Raw genomic sequence first — 19,007 nt, forward strand, 5'->3', positions numbered from 1 at the left:
GCCAGAATTCATCCGCTGGCAGGGAGTGTAACCGACTAAGGACCACAGAATCTTAAAGTTCAGAATGTTCGAACTGAAATGCTGCAATAAGCAGAATGCAGATGCCAGATTCACTGACAGTGGCTAAAAATAATTTTGGAAACATGCTTTCATGACCATGATAACCTTTTCGTTTTCTGGCTGACCTGTAATCTCGTTATGGATTGAAAGAATAACATTGTTTTAAAGTTTGCAGCATAAAATTATCTTTGAACCCTTTTGTGTTTCATCCATTAAAATAGTTTTTTGGTAGTTCTCTAAATAGAAAGTGATGGTGAAACCTGAAGAGCACTAAGCAGTAATATAGGAAATAATATAGGAATGACCTAAAATGAAAATCCTTAATATTTCAGCAGTTCTGAATGCTTTAGTACCTTTTCAATGTTCCTTAGTTTTAAAAGCAAGTCTCACAATCTTTGCTGGAATTATGGGACATAATGTATTGTATATATATTTTTAATTTTTTAAAATATATACATATTTTTATATAAATAATATATATGTATATATGTGTGTGGTTAAAAAGATACATATTAAAATGAATAGACTGGAAAATGGCACACATTTGAGAAACCTAGAGAAAAAGACTAGTATTTCATTGCGACTGGGGGAAAAATAGTAATTAAGTAGAAACAGGTTGTGGAGGAAAGGAACTCTTACCCCAGGAGACAATCTGCCCTACTTTATTTTCTCACATTTTGAAATCTATGAATCTTTTACTTGCTTTATCACTTTCCTGATTCCCTGCAGGCCAGAGCTGACAGCTAAGCCTCTGTTTTATCTTAAACTGTTCAAAGCATGTCAGAAAATTACTTACCCTGCTGAGCCTGAAAGTAGCAGGAACCCACACCTACTGGTTACCCCTAGACCAGGTGATCACTGTTGCTTGAGTGAAATCATAATGATAGTCCCAGAACAGTTGGCAGATTGTTAGAATGTATGGTCTTTTACTGCTTCCAGTTGAAATCCAAAAACTGAACTGGCTTTTTTTTATTGTCTGTAGAGACACTTTATTTATGTGTTGAGCCACTCTGATATCAGCACAAAAAGATAGCTTTTCACCCTGTGTTATTACCAGCTGTTTTGTATATGGACAGGGTCAAGTAGTTGCACTGTCTGTACCTGTCAGCTCTGTTCATTCTGCAGGCTCTCTTCACTGCCTTTGAATACAACCTTTAAAAATCCTTTCTATTTTTATACCATTGCACTTGAAGAATTAGCTTTAAAATACACTACACTTGGGCATGATAAAATGCAAGGATAAGGTGAGTGTGGTCATATTCATGTCTCCAAAAATAGGATTCCACTGGAATTTCTACAGTTATTTCATTTTAGAAGGTGTTAACTTGTGATAAAAAATTGATATACCTCAAACAGTTCTCTGTGATCAAGCAAAGTGCAGCAGAATGGGAATTGCAGACTATGCTCAGCCTGTATCATGAAATAACATCTCAGGTACTGCATTTCATCTTCAAAGTTTTACTACCTGTATTGTCATCTGAAGTAGCATATAAGTAAGTGGTATATGAGATTGTGAGGTTAAAATTAATCAGAATGCAGATGAACCTGCTGTCCTGGTTTGAAAAGTGAGCTTTTTGGGATGCCGTGGTCAAACCAATAGCTGCTCAGATTTAAATATTGGCCCTGGTGTGGCCACTGAGGACATGGATAAGCCTCTGAGAACACAGGGGGTTAAAAGCAGGGAACTCCCAGAGGGAAGCTCTCTTGGGTTCCGTCCAGTCCATGAGGGAGGTCAGAGCTCCCCTGCCCAGCTGTGGGCTGGGCGGGGCAGGGGAAGCCATGCGGCCGGGTGAGGTAGGCCAGGCCTTGGACAGAGAAGGGAGGAGAAGGCCCCTGCCGAACGGAAGGGTGGAGGAGCACCGAGAGGAGCACCAATGGGCAGCCATTCCCCGCCCTCCCGCCCCAGCCTCCAGGGGGAGGGAGAGAAGAGAGAGAGAGAGAGAGAGAGAGAGAGAGAGAGAAAGAGAGAAAGAGAAAGAACCTTGAAATTTGATTGCACGGCCAGCCAAGAAGGAGAAGGGAGAAGGGGGGGTGGGTGCGGCAGAGAAGGTGCCCAGCAGGGCAGCCATGGAAGTTCTAGAGAGGCAGAGCCTGAGATTTTTAACCCTTTCCTTGGATGGTGGAAACCTTACAAATGCTGGTCCTCTTGGAGTTGAATGAGAAGAGAGATAGAGATGAGATAAGAGGAAATGGGCCACGAGAGAAGTGGAAAAGAATCTTAGGTGGGAGGAGGTGATGGAGTGGCCTTTGCCTGGACTTTTCTTGTATAGCCATGGGCAGAACCATTTTTCCTGTGACACAAAGACTGCATTTAGGGGGAGGCAATGACTTGGAGCCAAGAGAGTGCAGTGATGTTATGTGAAGGAGTGCGTGAACAGAGATGACCGGTGAGGAGGGTGGTGGTGCCCTCCGTCTTCGGGGATGAAGAAGATCTCTGTTCTCGAGATCCCTCGGCCCTAGGGTGTGAATTTTGGGGGGGATTGGTGTCCCAAAAGTGAGAGACTGTGATTTTTTTTGGAACTGCACAAAGCATCCTTAAAAGGGGAACCCAAGAAGCAGCTCTGGTTCATGTGCAGTGGTGAGAGCACTGGACATTGAAGGAAGATGTCACGATGGCAAATGATCTCCAGGCGGTGCCACGTGTGACATGGAAACACAAGAGGTCTCAACTGTGTTTCCAGGGGAAGCCTATAGCACAAGAGGGACTTCTCACTCCTTGATGAACTGAGAATTGATTATCTAAAGGGTGGTGATGGACTGAGAGTTGGTGATCTGAGGGATGGATGTATTGGAAATTTGTTGGGGGGAGGAGGAATGTTTTTGGAAGGTTTTCATTCTTTCTGTGTGTTTCTTTTTACATATAGTTGTAAGTTAATAACGTTTTCTCTTCTTTATTCCTAAGTTGGAGCCTGCTTTGCTCTATTCCTGGTCACATCTCACAGCAGACACCAGGGAGAATCTATTTTCATGGGGGCACTGGCATTACACCAGCATCAAACTGTGACACCTACATTTTGCCATTCTTGGGAGGAAGCTATAACACCATTCCTCACTGCTTTTAGCTCTTGTGAGATAATTGTTTCTTTCTTGATAACTGAGGGGGAAAGTACCACTAGACACAACTCCTTTTATTGTGACAGGTTATCATTGGATTTTGTGCTGGTGAGAACATTTGCTGGGGATTTGTTGTTGATGTCCTGTTGACTAATAACAACCAGGTTTGAAGGTAAAAGAGGACTTGTGAATCCATGAAGGTCTGTAGAACTGACCCAGAATGAGTCTTTCAATTCTTCCCACTATTCTGAGTGAATAGGTAGGATGTTTATTACCTGTAGTTCTGCACATCAGAAATTTCCTGCTAATTTTTGCAGAGTGAAACATTTCCCAAAGTCTCTCCAAAAATATCAGGGATGTCATTTTGGATCTTTGTTTACCATATTGGCTTACCATAAACCCTTCAACCCTAGTCTTCTTAAGGAAGAACAATATCAGTGGTTTTATTTTTCTTAAAATTTGATTATGTTGTTGGTACACTTTGACTTATTATAATGTGCAATCAAAAGAAATTGTCCCCTCTCCAATTTATGCTGGTAGATCATGCAACAGTAGAGGTGTATTACCTTGAAATGTATACCTTGAAAAAGGAAACAAATGTCAGTTATATGGTCTTTTTCAACTATTTTAGGTGCATAGGAACTTAACATGAATTGTGTTACTTGCTGTAATGTCTTTCTTTGCTCTTATTTTGGTCCCTCTTGGCTGGTTTAAATGCCAGCTTATTTCTGATTTTTGGGAATTTGTGAGTACCATGAATCCTTATCATGATGTTGTTGAAGGCTCTAGGGTACATAAGGATGCTGGGACTGAAAAGACAGTGGGTAAAAAGGCACCACTTTCTCCTAACTAAATAGACATTGCATTGCAGAAATTATAATCTGAAGACATGTTTGAGAGATATGGTGAGAAACTTGGACAGAATTGCCTTTGATACGAAAGTTGTGTACAAACCACTGTTCAGTTATTTATGTTAGTTAAGTAACTTTATCACATATTGTTAAAACATTTAAAAAACCCAGAAAGGCAGTTGTGTCTTTTTGTGTCCTTCACAAAAACACTGTTTATAGAAGTAGTTCCAAAGTAATTCGTGGTCACTGATTACTGCATAGTGGTGGGCCTCAGGTTGGGCTGAGGGCCAACATCTGAAAGGACTCAGCACTTTCTGAGAGAACTGCTGCAGGATAGCACCAACGATATTTTGGATGATTTCTCAAATAGTACAATATGGTTGCTGACAGTGGATAGGGGAAGAGAAACAGATTTTCCAAATGCAAACTACACAATATGAAAGCTTGGGGTACTTAGGCACACATTTTTTGCAGTCACAAATTTGTCAATCCGTATCTTCTCCACTATTAAAAAAGGGACAATAATATCTTTTCTTTACAAAGGCATAGAAAAACTATTTCAGTTTTCAGGGTATATTTGAACAAATACTGATGATATTGCTCTCCTTATTAGATGGACAGATCTGCCAATGGGCTGATGAAAGAAATGGTGATGAATGAAGATGATAAGCTAAAAGAAATTAACTCCAGCAGATGCAAAATTCTGTATTATGCAATATAGCTTGTCCAGATTTGTGATAGCTGCTGTAATTGTTTCTGTGCAGGAAGGGGTATCAGTGATGTGGCTAGCAAGGCACAGTTTTCAACGGGTTTTTTTTAATATATCCTTGCTGAGCAGAAATGTTAAATAAAAATCTGTATTTTAAAATATTCATTTACTTTTGTTTCTTTCTTACAGCTTGTGGCCAATGCAATCCTTTTTGTCAGTGTAAATTTGTATGGGGTCTTTGTGAGGATTTTGACAGAAAGGGCTCAGAGGAAGGCATTCCTTCAGGCCAGGAACTGCATTGAGGACAGGCTGAGACTGGAGGATGAAAATGAAAAACAGGTCAGTTTCTAAAACTTATTTATTTTTCTTTGTTTCTCCTGAGATGACTGTAGCTATGTGAACCACAGGTCAGGACATTGTTGCCAAATGTATGCTAGGGCATGTGTGTATTTCTATTGCATAGGAAATGCTGCCTTCCCCTATCTGCTTCAGGTCTTCCTCCCCAGAGGATGCACACTCTTCACTCTTCATCTGCAAAGCTCAGAGAAGGTACAGGCTGACTCCACAGCTACTGTCAGCTCCAGTGCCAGAGGGATCTATTTTAGGGCTAAATCAAAGCCAACGTACTTTTGTAATATAAGATTGTGGTTATTTATCTGTATGGATGTTTTTTGGGTGGGTGTTAGATGCACTGTAAATACTTTTCTTCTCACTGAGTGTTTTATAGCCTGTTTGCCTTCATAGCACCGATAAAAAAAGTCAACATTTTGGGCACAAGGAGCTACACTGGTAACTGAATAAGTATAATTGATAAGAAGAATGAATATATATATTTTTGTACAACTAAGAATAACTGTGATAGCAATCAGTATCTCACAAATCACCTCAGTTATTTGATAGTTTTTTTCATAGAATTTTATCAGTCAGCCTTCCAAGCATATTTGGAAACAATAGACAAAGAAAATGCTTTATTGTGAACCTTGCTGTTTTTACTCACAGATCTTGATGCCATTTGGGTTTTCCCTTTTTTTTTTCCTCTATATGTTCTCTGTATTTTTCACGCATATATTTGTATGGAATATTAATCCCAATATTTCCGGGTGGGACATGCCTGGCCTCGTCTGACCCTTGCTGCTGGGCCAAAGGCAGCAGCTGTGGTGTTTTACCTCAGAGATACCTTTGGCCTGCTGGATGCTGCAGCTAGGCACTCGGAACAAATCCAGGCATAGTAGAAAGTCAGTTTACCTCTGGTGGAAAAGGTTCAGGTGGCGGTGAAGAGAAACAGGAGAGGATTCTGCCGTAGAGTTTTAATCCAGAGTTTTATTCCAGGATGACAGACCTCTGAATCTTGTAACAGCTCCCAACAGAATCCAGACCACATGGTCCCATCTCCTTTTAAGCCCGGGGACAGGGGGATGGGAAGGGACAGGTGAGGCACCAACCAGGTGGGAGGAGGGGAAGGCTCAAGGGATAAAGACACTTGGACAGGCCAATGAGCCTGGACCTGAGGGGCATCTTTTGAACTTCTGCCAACCACACCACGACCCTGCTGGAATGTTAAGATTGATGGACAGCTCTCAGCAGGAGGGCAAAGGGGGAGGGGAAAGGAGAGGTTGGCACACCTGGGGGGTTGGGATAGGTGAAACAGGAAATGGCATCACACTGGAACATATTTGTAACTCTGTCCCATTGTATTAGTAGCTACTTTTCCCAGTACTTTTCCATGGCCTTTCCCTAAGCAAAAGACAAAACATATTCCAGAGCTCCAAGCCCTGGGGGTACAAGGTTCCATGCTATCTTGGTTCTTCCTGGGAACCAAGGCTCGGAACAACTCTCTGAGATAAATCTCATGGGCAAAGTACAACAAATGCTGAAGGGGGGGCTCCAGAGAAGGGACTTGGCCTTGGGGGAGAATTGCATCACCACTTGTCTTCCTAATTGGTATTTTTTGTCAATTATGCTAATTTTCTGAACCTTTAAAAATGTACTTATCCCTGGGGAGGGATGGGCTTTTGTGGACATTTTTCCATAACTGCTTCTGAAGGCCTTCAAATAAAGTTCCCCTTTTATATTACCTCCTTACAAAAATTATCTCAAGTTTCACTTCCAGGTTGGGAAAAAGACAACAATCTTTGTCTTTTATAGCTTAAACCTGTCATAGCTTAAACCTGCTATTATCTGTTGGTGTGTAAGGTTTGGACTAGCTTTTTCTTTCTGTATAGGTGATAATAGAGAGTGACACTGGAATACCTCTGTGGCGTGGTTGTGACGGTGTTCGCAGGGGTCTTAGGATGAGGGAAGAGACAAGGATCTGACTCCATGTTTCAAAAGGCTTGATTTATTACTTTATGATACATATTATATTAAAACTATACTAAAAAAATAAAAGAAAGTATTTAATCAGAAGTCTAACTAAGAATAGAAAAAGAAAGAATGATGACAAAAGCTTGTGTCTCGGACAGAGTCTGAGCCAACTCACTGTGATTGGCCATTAATTAGAAACAACCACATGAGACCAATCACAGATCCACCTGTTGCATTCCACAGCAGCAGATAACCATTGTTTACATTTTGTTCCTGAGGCCTCTCAGCTTCTCAGGAGAAAAAATCCTAAGGAAAGGATTTTTCAGAAAACGTGTCTGTGACGTGTGGTGGTTACTTACACCAAACAAGATGGTAGGGTCCTCAAAGCTTGTGTACCTCACACAATTTTACTTTCCCTCATTTGCAATTTCTTTAGCAAGTCTATTCCTATGCGTGGAGTAACACAAGTCCATAAGTCTTTCTGTTAGGAATTAAGTGAATATGTTGTTTGTGAGCTGAACATACTCTGTAATAAGTAGCCATCTCTTTGAACACTGCATGACTTTGCTGGCTGTGTAAAAATGGTATTAGAATCAAAGCCTTCAGATTTAATTCTAGTCTTTTGTAATCCAAAGCTGCAGACTTCTTAAAGGCATAAATGTGTCATAAGTGAATTTCTATGGGATTTAAACAAGCCTGCCATTTCTGTCTTTGAAAACCTACTTCTGGGATCCAGCATGAAAACAAAATTGATTTTTTGTGTTTCTCTTGTTAACACATTAGGAATCTGTCTTATTTTGTATGTTATCCATGCATGTAGAAACACAACAAAAGCAATAACATTACACATAATTGCCATTATTGTTGATAGTGTACCTAGATAATCCTGCAAATGTTTTTCCAATGCAGTGTACATGTCAGGAAAGAGAATAAATTTTTCTCTTACACTTGTGAAATTAGTTTTATGTATTACAGTGTAAAACTCAGTGCAGGTGTGAAATATGCTAATTAGCTGTCACAAGTACCACCAAAATACTTTCTGTGGCTGTTCTCACACTATATTAGCATAGCTCTAGAACCAGAGTGAGAATTAAAACACAATTACAGGCTACAAAATTATTCTGCAGTCGTTGTGGCATAACATACTCTGAGTTTCCAGCTGGCAGTACTCAAGAGTGTTTTGAGAGGAGAAGAAATGCTGCTGACCTAGTTCAATTTTTGTGATCAGTTTTGTATTTTTGTTCTCTGAAGTATCAACATTACATGTTAAAAAGGACTGAATGTTTTCATCAGACTTTCTTATCTCATCCTAATGATCTGCCCTAGAAAACATAGCCCTTTAACACTGAGAATTGTGACCCAAAATGGTAAAATCATTCCCTGATATTTCTGTGCAAATCTTTTACTGGAAAGGAAAGAACATGGTCTTGACTTTTGAACAGACACAGTTTTCTGGAGTTAAGGTGTTGACTGTGTGAGACAGACACCACAGATGAAGCTGTAAGTGAGATTTCTTCCTCTGTGTCCTACTTACAGTGAATTCTCCTCATGGGATGTATTTGTAGTAATAGCCCCAAAGGATAATTTTGATAAAACTATTTTTGTGAGCAAGAGTAAATATCTTGCGTTGGCGCATTTTTGGATTCATGCAAACAGCCTTGAAAGTGTTGCTGGGGAGAAAGGGAGCAGACAGATTCTGTTTATTTTAATATTCAGTGTAACGCTCACCCTGTTATCTATTATCTGTGGTCACAATGAATAACGGGTCTTCATGGCAGCATCATCCAATTCTTGCATTGCTGAATGTTGGATTGCAATTCCACCAGAAGCAAAGGCCAAGAACCAAGTTTTAGATAATGAGCAAATAGTAACAATCATTCGCTTGGGATAAACCTTTTCTCTTGTTATCTATAAATCTCAGCAGCAAGCCATCCTCTGCAGAGCAAAGAGCTAAGAATAATTATTGTGAGGTGGGTCCCTTTCCCTGGAATTCTGTTTTTTCTGTTCATGCTCAGTAGGAGCATGTGAGCACTTCACCTCACTCCCACTGCACCATCTCTCTGTGTCCACTTCCTTAATTCCAGATCATCCTTTGCCTGTACAGCAAAAAAAGCATTGTCACCCAGCTCCCTGAAGGACTCCTGATCTTAAGACATCCCAGCTGTTCTCCCAGCAGTACTTCACTCCTTCACAAGTAAGAAAGAAAGGAGCAAGTAGGGATGGGGAATGGGGGATGTATTCAACACAGAAAAAGGAGTCTGCTGCTGATGGAACTGATTGCCATCTGACTAAAAGGGATATAAGGAAGATGTGGCTCACTATGTATTAATTGCAGGTATAGTAGCTCCTGAAGTGGAGCTGTGTTCCAAGGAAGAGATACGATTATTCTTCTGAGTCCATCTTAATTTGAGAAGCAACTGGACCACTGTCTTCAAAGACCTTCAGACTCTCATTTTCCAAGTGTCTCTTTCAGCATCTTTATAATTTTGTCATCCCCACAGTTTTATGGTCATCACTCTAACTGGGTACTAATTAATATTCTAAGTATGCACTGCATAAAACAACTGCCTTTTATTTGTCATAGATTTGTTGTCTGATGAATTGATTTTGTGCTCTCCAGCTCTTGTTTTGTGACATTGGTAATCATTCTGCAGTAACCTCTTCCATGCCACTCACAACACTGTAGACTTTCATAACCCTGTTCATCTCTCTTTCCAAGGTGAAAGCCTGTCATGTCTTTGGTCTCCTGATGTATGGAAGCTACATCCTAGCCCAGTCTTTACAACCTTGTAATGAATCTTAATCACATTCCCTCCTTTTCTTGCCCTGCCAATAAGAATATTTTTATGCATATTTATACACTAAATTTGGGGATAAAACACATAATTTTCCTTGGTGAAATGCACTTGTAGCACAGGTTGATATGAAAAGTGCCTGTTGCTTTCATATAAGGAAGCTGGGAAAATATTTGACTTCATGCAAACCTTCAAAGCGCACAAAACTGCCTTAAATATTTTCACCGATTATTTAATTTCATAAGTACATGCAAGTATGTTTGCACAATAAAGCCTTCTTTCAAGCCATTTGTTTAGATCTTTCCTTCCATCTTAAATGTTACTTTTGTATTTCCTTACAATTAGAATTGACCTCGGAAAATCAACTGGAAAATAGCAAAGTATCCAGAATGAGTGAATTGCTATCTTAAAAACTAATTGTGAAATCAAATCTAGTTTTCCAAACTGTTGGGACTGGAGAAATGTATTTATTGGTGGCACTTGTCTTTCAAGAAATAGTTCTGTACTTCATTACAATGCATGAAACTTTAATCTATTTAATATAAGAACCTGAAAGAAGCACTTAAAAATTACTGGGAATTAGGAAGCTTGGGGCTGAGACAGCCAGCTGTGTCTAGCTTCAGGACCACAACACTGCCACTCCAGCTAGACTAATCAGATTTGCTGAAGTATTGTTCAAAACCATGCTACTGCAATAACACTGGTTCTGGGAGACAGACTAGAAATTTGGTGATGGTCTGCAGTTCCTCCATACATGTTCACCAGATAATGTGTAGCTAGCTAAATTTTCCTTATGCAGTGCTGAATTTTGTGTGCAAATATCTGCATGCATATGTGTCTGCATTACAAGTGTCTTCTGCAATTTAGGGCAATGTCCTTAATGTTGCATGTAGTAACTGGGTCACTGCTGAGTCAGAGGTTTGATTAATAACTATTCATAGAAATGGAAAAGGTGTCAACAAAAGATAACATGCATCTCACTGCATCATACTTTGAACTACTGCTTTTGAATTCTCTGCTTCATTCCCCTTTAAAACAATTTGATCTAGACATTTTGCATTTTGGATGTCTGTACCACCTCCTGTATATTTGAGTAAAAAGATGACTCCTACAGAAGCCCTCCAGTGGGTTTGTCTGTTGTGTTTAATTTCAAACCCTTATGAAAAAAGGGAAAAATTATATTAACTTTGAATAAAGCAAATCATGTTGGATTTTGTTTTGGTAGTGGATAACAGTTTGCTGAGGTTTTTAGCCTTTCAATTCAGCAACCAAATGAAGGAATTAGTTATTTGCACAGCCCCAGGCAGAAGTAATTTCTAGAGTGCCTGACATCATGCTTATCAGGTTCTCCTCATGTTTCCCATACTTTTTGTTCTCAGAATATTGCATCTTTTTTTTCAGTGCAGAAGAATATATGAAATCTATCATTAATACAGGCCTTGTTTCTGTAACCATTCATACTGGCAGAATGCATCAGCAAATCACCCTGCAGCAAAAATTTCACATGGCTGATGTGTGGATGCAAAACCATATTCTTGTCAAATTATGCAGCAGGGAAGGGATACTGATTTTGCCCAGAGTGCAAGGTATGTGGTGATACTTGGTCCTCTGAAAAAGCTAGCCAGTATGATCTTTGAAAAACATAGGTGGACTAATTTTAGCTAGCAGGGTGAGCCTATACAACATTGCTACTATGTTCTATGTTACAGAACAGCTTAAAATTGTATCTATTCCATCATCAAATTACAGTCTTACACAGGAAATTCTATCTTCAAAAATCTATTTGTTCTTTACTAGGATCAGGCAAAGCAAGAAATAAGGAGTGTTGCAATTTCAGGCTGTCAGTTTGAACTACTGGACTTCAGGCCCACTTACACAGGCTGACCACCAGTGTCTCTTAGCCAAATCAGAGATTAGAAATTATCTTGGTATCTGCTTCATTTGCTCCATTTGGCTGCTTAGATCCTTACACAGAAAAGAAATACATGACATCCCTGGTCCATCTTCTGCCTTTCTCAGGTAAAAAGAGATATGGAGGCACATTTCTCTCTCCCACAAAGCAATAATTGCCCAGAAGCTTTCTGCTGACCAGCACCTGTTAGTCTCCATTCCTGCAATAATCATGCATGTGTCTATCCTTCACAGAGCAAATAATAAAACTGAGGGCTACTCAGACTAAATAGATTAAGGCTTTAGCTTCAACCTGAAGTCATTAGGAGTTGCTTGTAACCTCCTGCAAGGAAAGGTATAGCAAACAAATAAATGTGTTTTAACTTTACAGATCTGTTGCACCTCTTGGTTTGCAGAATGAACATCTTATCTGAATCCAGTTAGTGCAAGAAGCTACACTGCTTGGCATACCACCAGGACTCCTCTTATCTGACTTTGGCCAAGTAAAAGTGAGGCTTGTAGTCTAACCTTTTAACCTACAGGCAGTAATCCCTAATAGTAACAGGCACATCCAAGGGCAGTTCAACCCTTCTATCCTGAGCTCTTTGTTAAAACAGAAGATGAGGTTTTTTCTTTGGGAGTGGTTACAAGAGGACACCTCAACTTAGGGCTGCACAGCTGTAGGATAAGAGAGAGACGCACCTTGCTACTAGACTTGCAATTCCAAAGTGTAACATAAATAACAAAATGGGTAACATAGAATAAAAACACATATTTTTAAATCATATAAAGTTCATATATTTTAGTTACCTTGTAATTTTATTACACTAGCTGCATGCCTTTATTTTACAAAATGAAACTTAAGGAAAGTCTATAAAAGCATTTTAAAAAAACAACACATAAGACCAGGCTAGGTCATTACTATAACTATTTGGTTGAACTTTATTTCATCCCTTGGAAATTTTCTGATGTTAGTAAATGCTGTGGTTTAATCCCAAGCACAACTAAGCAGCACATAGCTCCTTCCTCCCTCTCTCACTCCATGGTGGCATGGGGGAGAGAATAGAAAGAACAAAGGTGAGAAAGTTCATGGATTGAGATAAAGACACTTTAATAGCTAGAGCAAAAGCTGTGCATGCAAGCAAAACAAAACAAGAAATTAAGTCACTGCTTCCCATTGGCAGGTTGGTGTTCAGCCATTCTTGGGAAAGCAGAGTTTCATTACATGTAATGGTCACTAGAAGAAGAGAAATTCCATGACTCTGAATGTCATCCTCCTTCCTCTTTTTTTCCACCAGCTTATATGCTGAGCATGACTCCATATGTGATGGAAAATCCCTTTGGTTATTTGGGGTCAGGTGTCCTGGCTCTGTCCCCACCCCAATTCTTGTGCATAGAAAGCCTCCTCACTGGTAGGATGATGTGGGAGGCAGAAAATCCCTTGGCTCTGAGTAAACTCTGATCAGCAATAACTGAAACATCCCTGTGTTATCAACGCTGTTTTCAGCACAAATCCAAAACACAGCACCCTACTAGCCACTGTGAAGAAAATTAACTCTATTAATTCTGTGTAAAAAGAAAGCAAATTAAATATATAAATTAAATTGGTTATCAGCCATTCCATTTTATGTCACAAGATATCAGAAATTTATAGATTTATAAATTTAAATACCTCTTTATAAAGATTTATTATATATTTTAAAAGATAAAAAGAGGGTGCATTAACTTTGTTTTCCAGTACACATGTAGTCACTCATGTTCATGCTAAGCAGGAAGATGTCTTGGACTGTTGTTTGTTGCAGTTTGTTTTTTCTCATATATGTGTGCATGTTGGACAGTCATGCCACCCAGGTTAAACTCTTATATGTAATGTACGCTGGCTTACTTTGAGTAGAGTAGATAAATTTTTGGGTGGGACTATTGACCTGATAGAGAATGGGAAGGATCTGCATGGGGATCTGGACCGGCTGCATTGATGGACTAAAGTTCAAACACGGCCAAGTGCCAGGACCTGCCCTTGCAGTGCTTACAGACTTGGGAGAGAGTGGCTGAAAAGCTGTCTGGTGAAAAAGACCCGGGCTTGCTGGTCATCAGCTGAACATGAGGCAGATTGTGCCCAGGAGGCCAAAAATGGCAGTGGCATCCTGGCCTGTATCAGTAATAGTGTGGCCAGCAGGACTGGAAAAGTGATTGTCCCCAGGTACTGGGCACTGGTCAGGCCACATTTTGAATCCTGTGTTCAGTTTTGGACTCCTCAGTACAAGAAAGGCATTGAGGGGCTGGAGCGTGTCCAGAGAAGGGCAGTTAAGCTGGGGAAGGGTCTGGAGAATAAGTCCTGTGAGGAGGTGTTGAGAGAGGTGGGGTTGTTTAGCTTGGAGAAAAGTAGGCTCAGGGGGATTGTATTGATCTCTACAACTGCATGAAAGGAGGTTGTCGCCAGGTGGGAGTCAGTCTCTTCTCCCAGGTAACAAGGGACAAGAGGACATGGCCTCAAACTCTACCAAGGGAGGTTCAGGTTGGACCTTAGGAAGAATTTCTTCATGGAAAGGACTGTCAAGCATAGTAATGGGCTGCCCAGGGAGGTGGTGGAGTCTCCATCATTGGATGTGTTCAAACAAACCAACTGTACGTGGCGCTCAGTGTCATGATCTTGTTGACAAGGGGGTGTCTGGCCAGAGGTTGGACTTGATGATCTCAGAGGCCTTTTCCAATCTAGATGATTCTGCAATAAATTGATAACTTAAAAATTGGTGGTTGTATAATTCTAAACCTGTTAATACTTTGGCTGTTAGGAATTTTGGAAGAAATAATGGAAAATTTATGATATGTTCTCTTTAAAGCAACTGTCAATCAAATATGCTAGTGTTTGACTCTGAATTTTTCAGTTTATTTTTCCTTCTTGCATTGTGTAGCTTCAATTAGAGAGAGAAAAGGAGGAGGGATGAACAGGCTCACACAAACCTGTCCTTATTAGATGACTAAAGACACACACCATACAGTCTTAAGCAGATAACAGTTTTTAGCAGATAACATCTTGGATAACAGTTGCCAAGGCAAATAATCATAATTAGGCACACTGGCTATAGTGCACCAGATTCTGAAGTTCAACTGAGAGACAAATAATTCAAAAGAGTTTCTTAGAGTTGATTTCTAAATTTAGAATAATATCCATGTCAGAAGTGCGGTATGAACACTAATACAATGTTGTTATGCATTTTAGTAGGACGCCACATTATGAAGTAAAGCAACCTCAATAGTGAATACTGATTTTCTTCCCTCAGCTGCAGGAATTCATAGAAAACTTTAAAATGTCATTAGAAAAGTCCCCTTGCGTGTATTTTTATTGTTGTTCACTTCTAGAACAGTCTTGACTGTAATAAAAAAGTTATCTAACATGTTACACAAATTTGACACTTTCCCTGTGTCAGTCTTCAACCACAGGGTGGTTCCACCATAGACCATAAACTGCTTTGTTGCCTAGGTGTTTCATGTCACAGCAGCTGGCACTGCCACATGTGAAGTTTGCCAAATTATATGTTACCACTTGAGCACAGATTATCTCCTTGAATAGAATACTGAGCTGGGGACTTTACTTTTATTCCAATATATGAAATGAGTTGGGCACTTTACTTTCATTCCAATATGTGAAAAAGTATATGCTGCTGGCACACATATTCTTATGGATTTTTTTGCCTGTTTCCTTTGGCCAACTGTCTATGGTGGAAAAGAGCTAGATTACACCTCATTAACTGGCAAAAGAAGTACATTCTAAGGTAGCATTTTTGTCAGGTTTGCCATTCTAAATGAACTCTGTCTGTCATGTGATTTAAATTCTTTCCAAGGATTCTGTTCCCCATTACCTCTTCAATACAAACTTATTTCATTTAGAGTTTAACTCCCCTTCATTCACATTTGATTAGGAATTTCCCAGTTTGACAAGGAAATAATGAATTAAATCTGAGTCACACTTGCTATTTTAAGTAGGTGAATACATTCTTTGCTTCCTTAGAATATTACTGATTGGCCCTTGTTCTTCTACTCTGGAAGGCTATGAGATTTTCTCCTATGGGTTAGTCTTGCTTCCTTGCTCTGTAAAAAGACAAAATGAAGCAAAGGACAAAAGCTTTTAGGTTTTTCTAATCTAAATTAGAAAAACATCTAGATTTTTCAAAGCAAACCATATTTATATCTTAGTCTTTGGAGATTCAGACATCTATTCCATTTTATTGTTTTATGCTATGATTTTCTTTCCTATTGCTGTAGTAAAGGCATTTACAGTCTTTGAAAAAGGAAATGCTAACTGCTTGCCATGGAATATGTCTTTCTTAGGTTTTAAAATTACTTTTATTGACTTCAGGTTTCTGGGGTTTTTTCATTCCTTAGTTTGCTTATTCCCCACTAGTGGGCTCAAGTACCTACCAATAGCAATCAAAAAGCTTATCTCTACTGAAGATTTCCTGCTTTTTCTGCCACCAGCAGAGATCTGTACTAAAAAAGAGCACATGATGATAATGAGTCGCTGCCGCAACTCTAAATGAAAGTGTGTGATGCTGTATCAGACAGTAGCAGTTGTGTGAAGCATTGGTACTAGCACAGCACTGTGTCCTCAAAGTTCCATTAATTCTGGACTCTCAGCTACAGATTGTGTTGGGTCCAGCAAGAACAGAAGACTGAAGATGTTAGTAGTCTTTCTCTTGCTGCTTCCCTATGTTGGCTCCATTTCTCAACCAGGTTCTAGAGGAGACCACAGAGATTTGCCACATATCCATGTAGAGTTGGTGGAGATATGTAGGTTTTGGAGGAGCGTGGGGAAGGAGAATGTCATAACTCATGTGTTGCAGTAGAAACCCACAAGTCATCCACAATAGCCAGTCTTTATCTTTTCACAGCTCATATTTATGTAGTTTGCTAAAGGCATTGTGTTTAATTCTAATTGGTTATTTACTTATGGCAATTCAGTTCATTGGTTAGTAGTTGCTACTGTATGTGTCTGTCAAAGCTTTCCTCTTTAATGATGTTTACATTCTTTTTTCGAGGGTACAGAATCATTCTCACAGTTAGAAGACTCTATTTTTACAGGTGCATATTACTTTCTCACGGGAACTTGTTAGGCTATGTATTAGCTGTACTTTGCTGAAGTAGAAGGCCTGAGCCATGATTTTACAAGGGTAACCAAGGTTCTTATTTTATAAGGCTTTACCTATATGTAACACTCATGGGATGGAGGAAAATCAGAGAATGACACAGTCCCAGAACCAACTTGAGCTGTAACATGTAGCATGTTCTTCAAGAAAAATTCCGCTAGTTGAGGGTTGGAGCATTAATGAGGGCAGAAGAGGGGGATGTGTCCATCTTGCCGAAGGTTAAACTCTCTGACATTCCCTTCCTGCGGAATACATCCTTGCCTAATCAAGATATTCAATGTAACATTGTTGGAACAAACCAGACATGGCTGTGGAATGGTATATGCTATTGTAACTGTAGATGAAACTTAGTACACCATGAGTAAGCCAGTAAAAATTTGTCTACTCTTCCACTTACCGTGGAAGGGGTAGCATTGGTAAAGCTGATGCTGCTTGTGAGTCCCTCTGCCTAAATTTTGGAAGAAGAAATACAATAACAGGATGGTCGTCCCAGTCCTGTTCATGATGTAACACAGGACAGCGTGTGTCACTTAAGCCTCTAGAAAATCTGAGCTCACAGATGTCCCATCTGCAGGCCAGCTTAGGAATTGCAATTAGGGCTTCTGTGTTCTCTCTAATCATGGCATTAGCAGATGATTGGTGCTCTTTGTAATAATTTTTAAGACCTCTCGTTATTTTAATCAGAAAATATTTTCAATAATAAATTATAATTTATAATTAATAAAGAAGAATAAATTATAAGTTTTGAATTTATGCTTTAAGTGTGCCTTTTTTTGTTTTTAACATATATACTCAAACTACCTGTGCATACAGTCAAGTGCTACCATGAAGGGATCTTTTCACTGGACCATGAAAACGAGTCTTCCTGACTCTGCAGGACAGGGGGCAAAATGTTTTCTTTCCACATAGGAAGATTTAGAAAACTATGTTCAGTGGCTCTTCTGTGCCACACAAAGTTTCATCTTCATTGATATACCCTAAAGAACCTACTTATTAAAATCCTACTGAAGCATAATTGAAACAAAGATATTTGTTAAGCTAGCACTGCTGGAGTTGAGAAATACCTGTCCCTGGCAATGTACTGCAGAAATGCTTTTCCTTCTTTCCTGCCAAGCATAAGGAAGCTTTCAAGTTATGCCTTAACTATAAAGGCGCTATTTTGTTCCTCTCTCTCAAGTTCACTACCAGTAGGAAGATTTCTATTAACTGAAATGAGTATAAACTTTGTCCTGTCAAGTTTCTATAATAGTTTTGTGGACCTATTGGATATTGCCAGTGACTTTTCAGAGCAAGTAAATGTTAAAGATAAAAGGTGAAAGTAAAAAGACTAGCAGTAATTTGGATACTGTATGATTTATTCATTGCCAGTTTGTATCTGGTAAAAACTGTTAGCTAGCCTTTCTGATGATTAATCTTTATTGATGTATTTCTAACGCACTCTGATTTAATAGATATGAGGATAACTAGTAAGACAGCTTGTGCTTTTTATGCTTTCAGTTTTCTTATTTATTCTCATAACCTTTCTCAGCACTTGTTCCTATTTGAACAAGATTTGTGGAGCTGATCTCAACTTAGCCTACTATTAATCTTCTCAGGAATCACACTTGCCTTTTTAGGAGAGTGTCATATACATATTCTTTGATCAGGGAGTATCTGGGGTTTCTTTACATGCAGAGGTTTCCAACTCATTGTTACAGTCCAGTTTTAAAATTATTAGAAATGCTTCTGCCTGAATTAAGGTACAAACAAATGTCAAAGTAAATAGTATGGATTTCATTTGATAGCAAATATGAGAAAGAGAGACAGAGCGAGAGAGAAAAGAAGACAAAGAAATAGAAAAGCAGTGGGGGGAACAGAAAGAGAGTAACAGAGACAGAAAAAAGAAAATACCACCACTCTCTGGATCCCACCATCGTCCCATTGATCCTCTCTAGCTGTTCTTCTTGGTGGTGAAGGTCCCTCTGAAAAGCACAGAATCTGATGAATAAAGGTATGCTCAGACCAGGTGGTAATGCACAGGTACCTCCCCTCTGTGGGGGACAGCTTGATGTAGTCTCTTGCAGCAGACTCTGGATATGTTGCATCACTTTGCATCACGTACAGTCCTGTGGTGCAAGGTCTCAGGAATAAGTCTGGGGAGCACCTTGGGGGGGGTCTTTGATGGATTGTGACACCTCTCAGTTGCCTCTTATGTGAGTGT

General features: G+C 39.5%; 1 protein-coding gene across 3 annotated transcripts in view; it reads left to right on the top strand.

Annotated features, from left to right (window-relative positions):
- ADCY1 (adenylate cyclase 1) overlaps positions 1-19,007 on the top strand; it is a 161,156-nt gene that overhangs the window by 41,269 nt on the left and 100,880 nt on the right. For all 3 annotated transcript variants that reach the window (XR_013182603.1, XM_054642300.2, XM_077179438.1), the window contains exon 2: positions 4,864-5,013. Coding sequence is in view for 2 of the 3 variants with exons in the window: in XM_054642300.2 (XP_054498275.1) it covers positions 4,864-5,013 (150 nt within the window). In the remaining variant the exon portion in view is untranslated. The remainder of the gene's footprint in view (positions 1-4,863; positions 5,014-19,007) is intronic.

This window comes from Agelaius phoeniceus, chromosome 1 (genome assembly GCF_051311805.1).
Source record: "Agelaius phoeniceus isolate bAgePho1 chromosome 1, bAgePho1.hap1, whole genome shotgun sequence".
Classification (NCBI taxonomy): Eukaryota; Metazoa; Chordata; class Aves; order Passeriformes; family Icteridae; genus Agelaius; species Agelaius phoeniceus.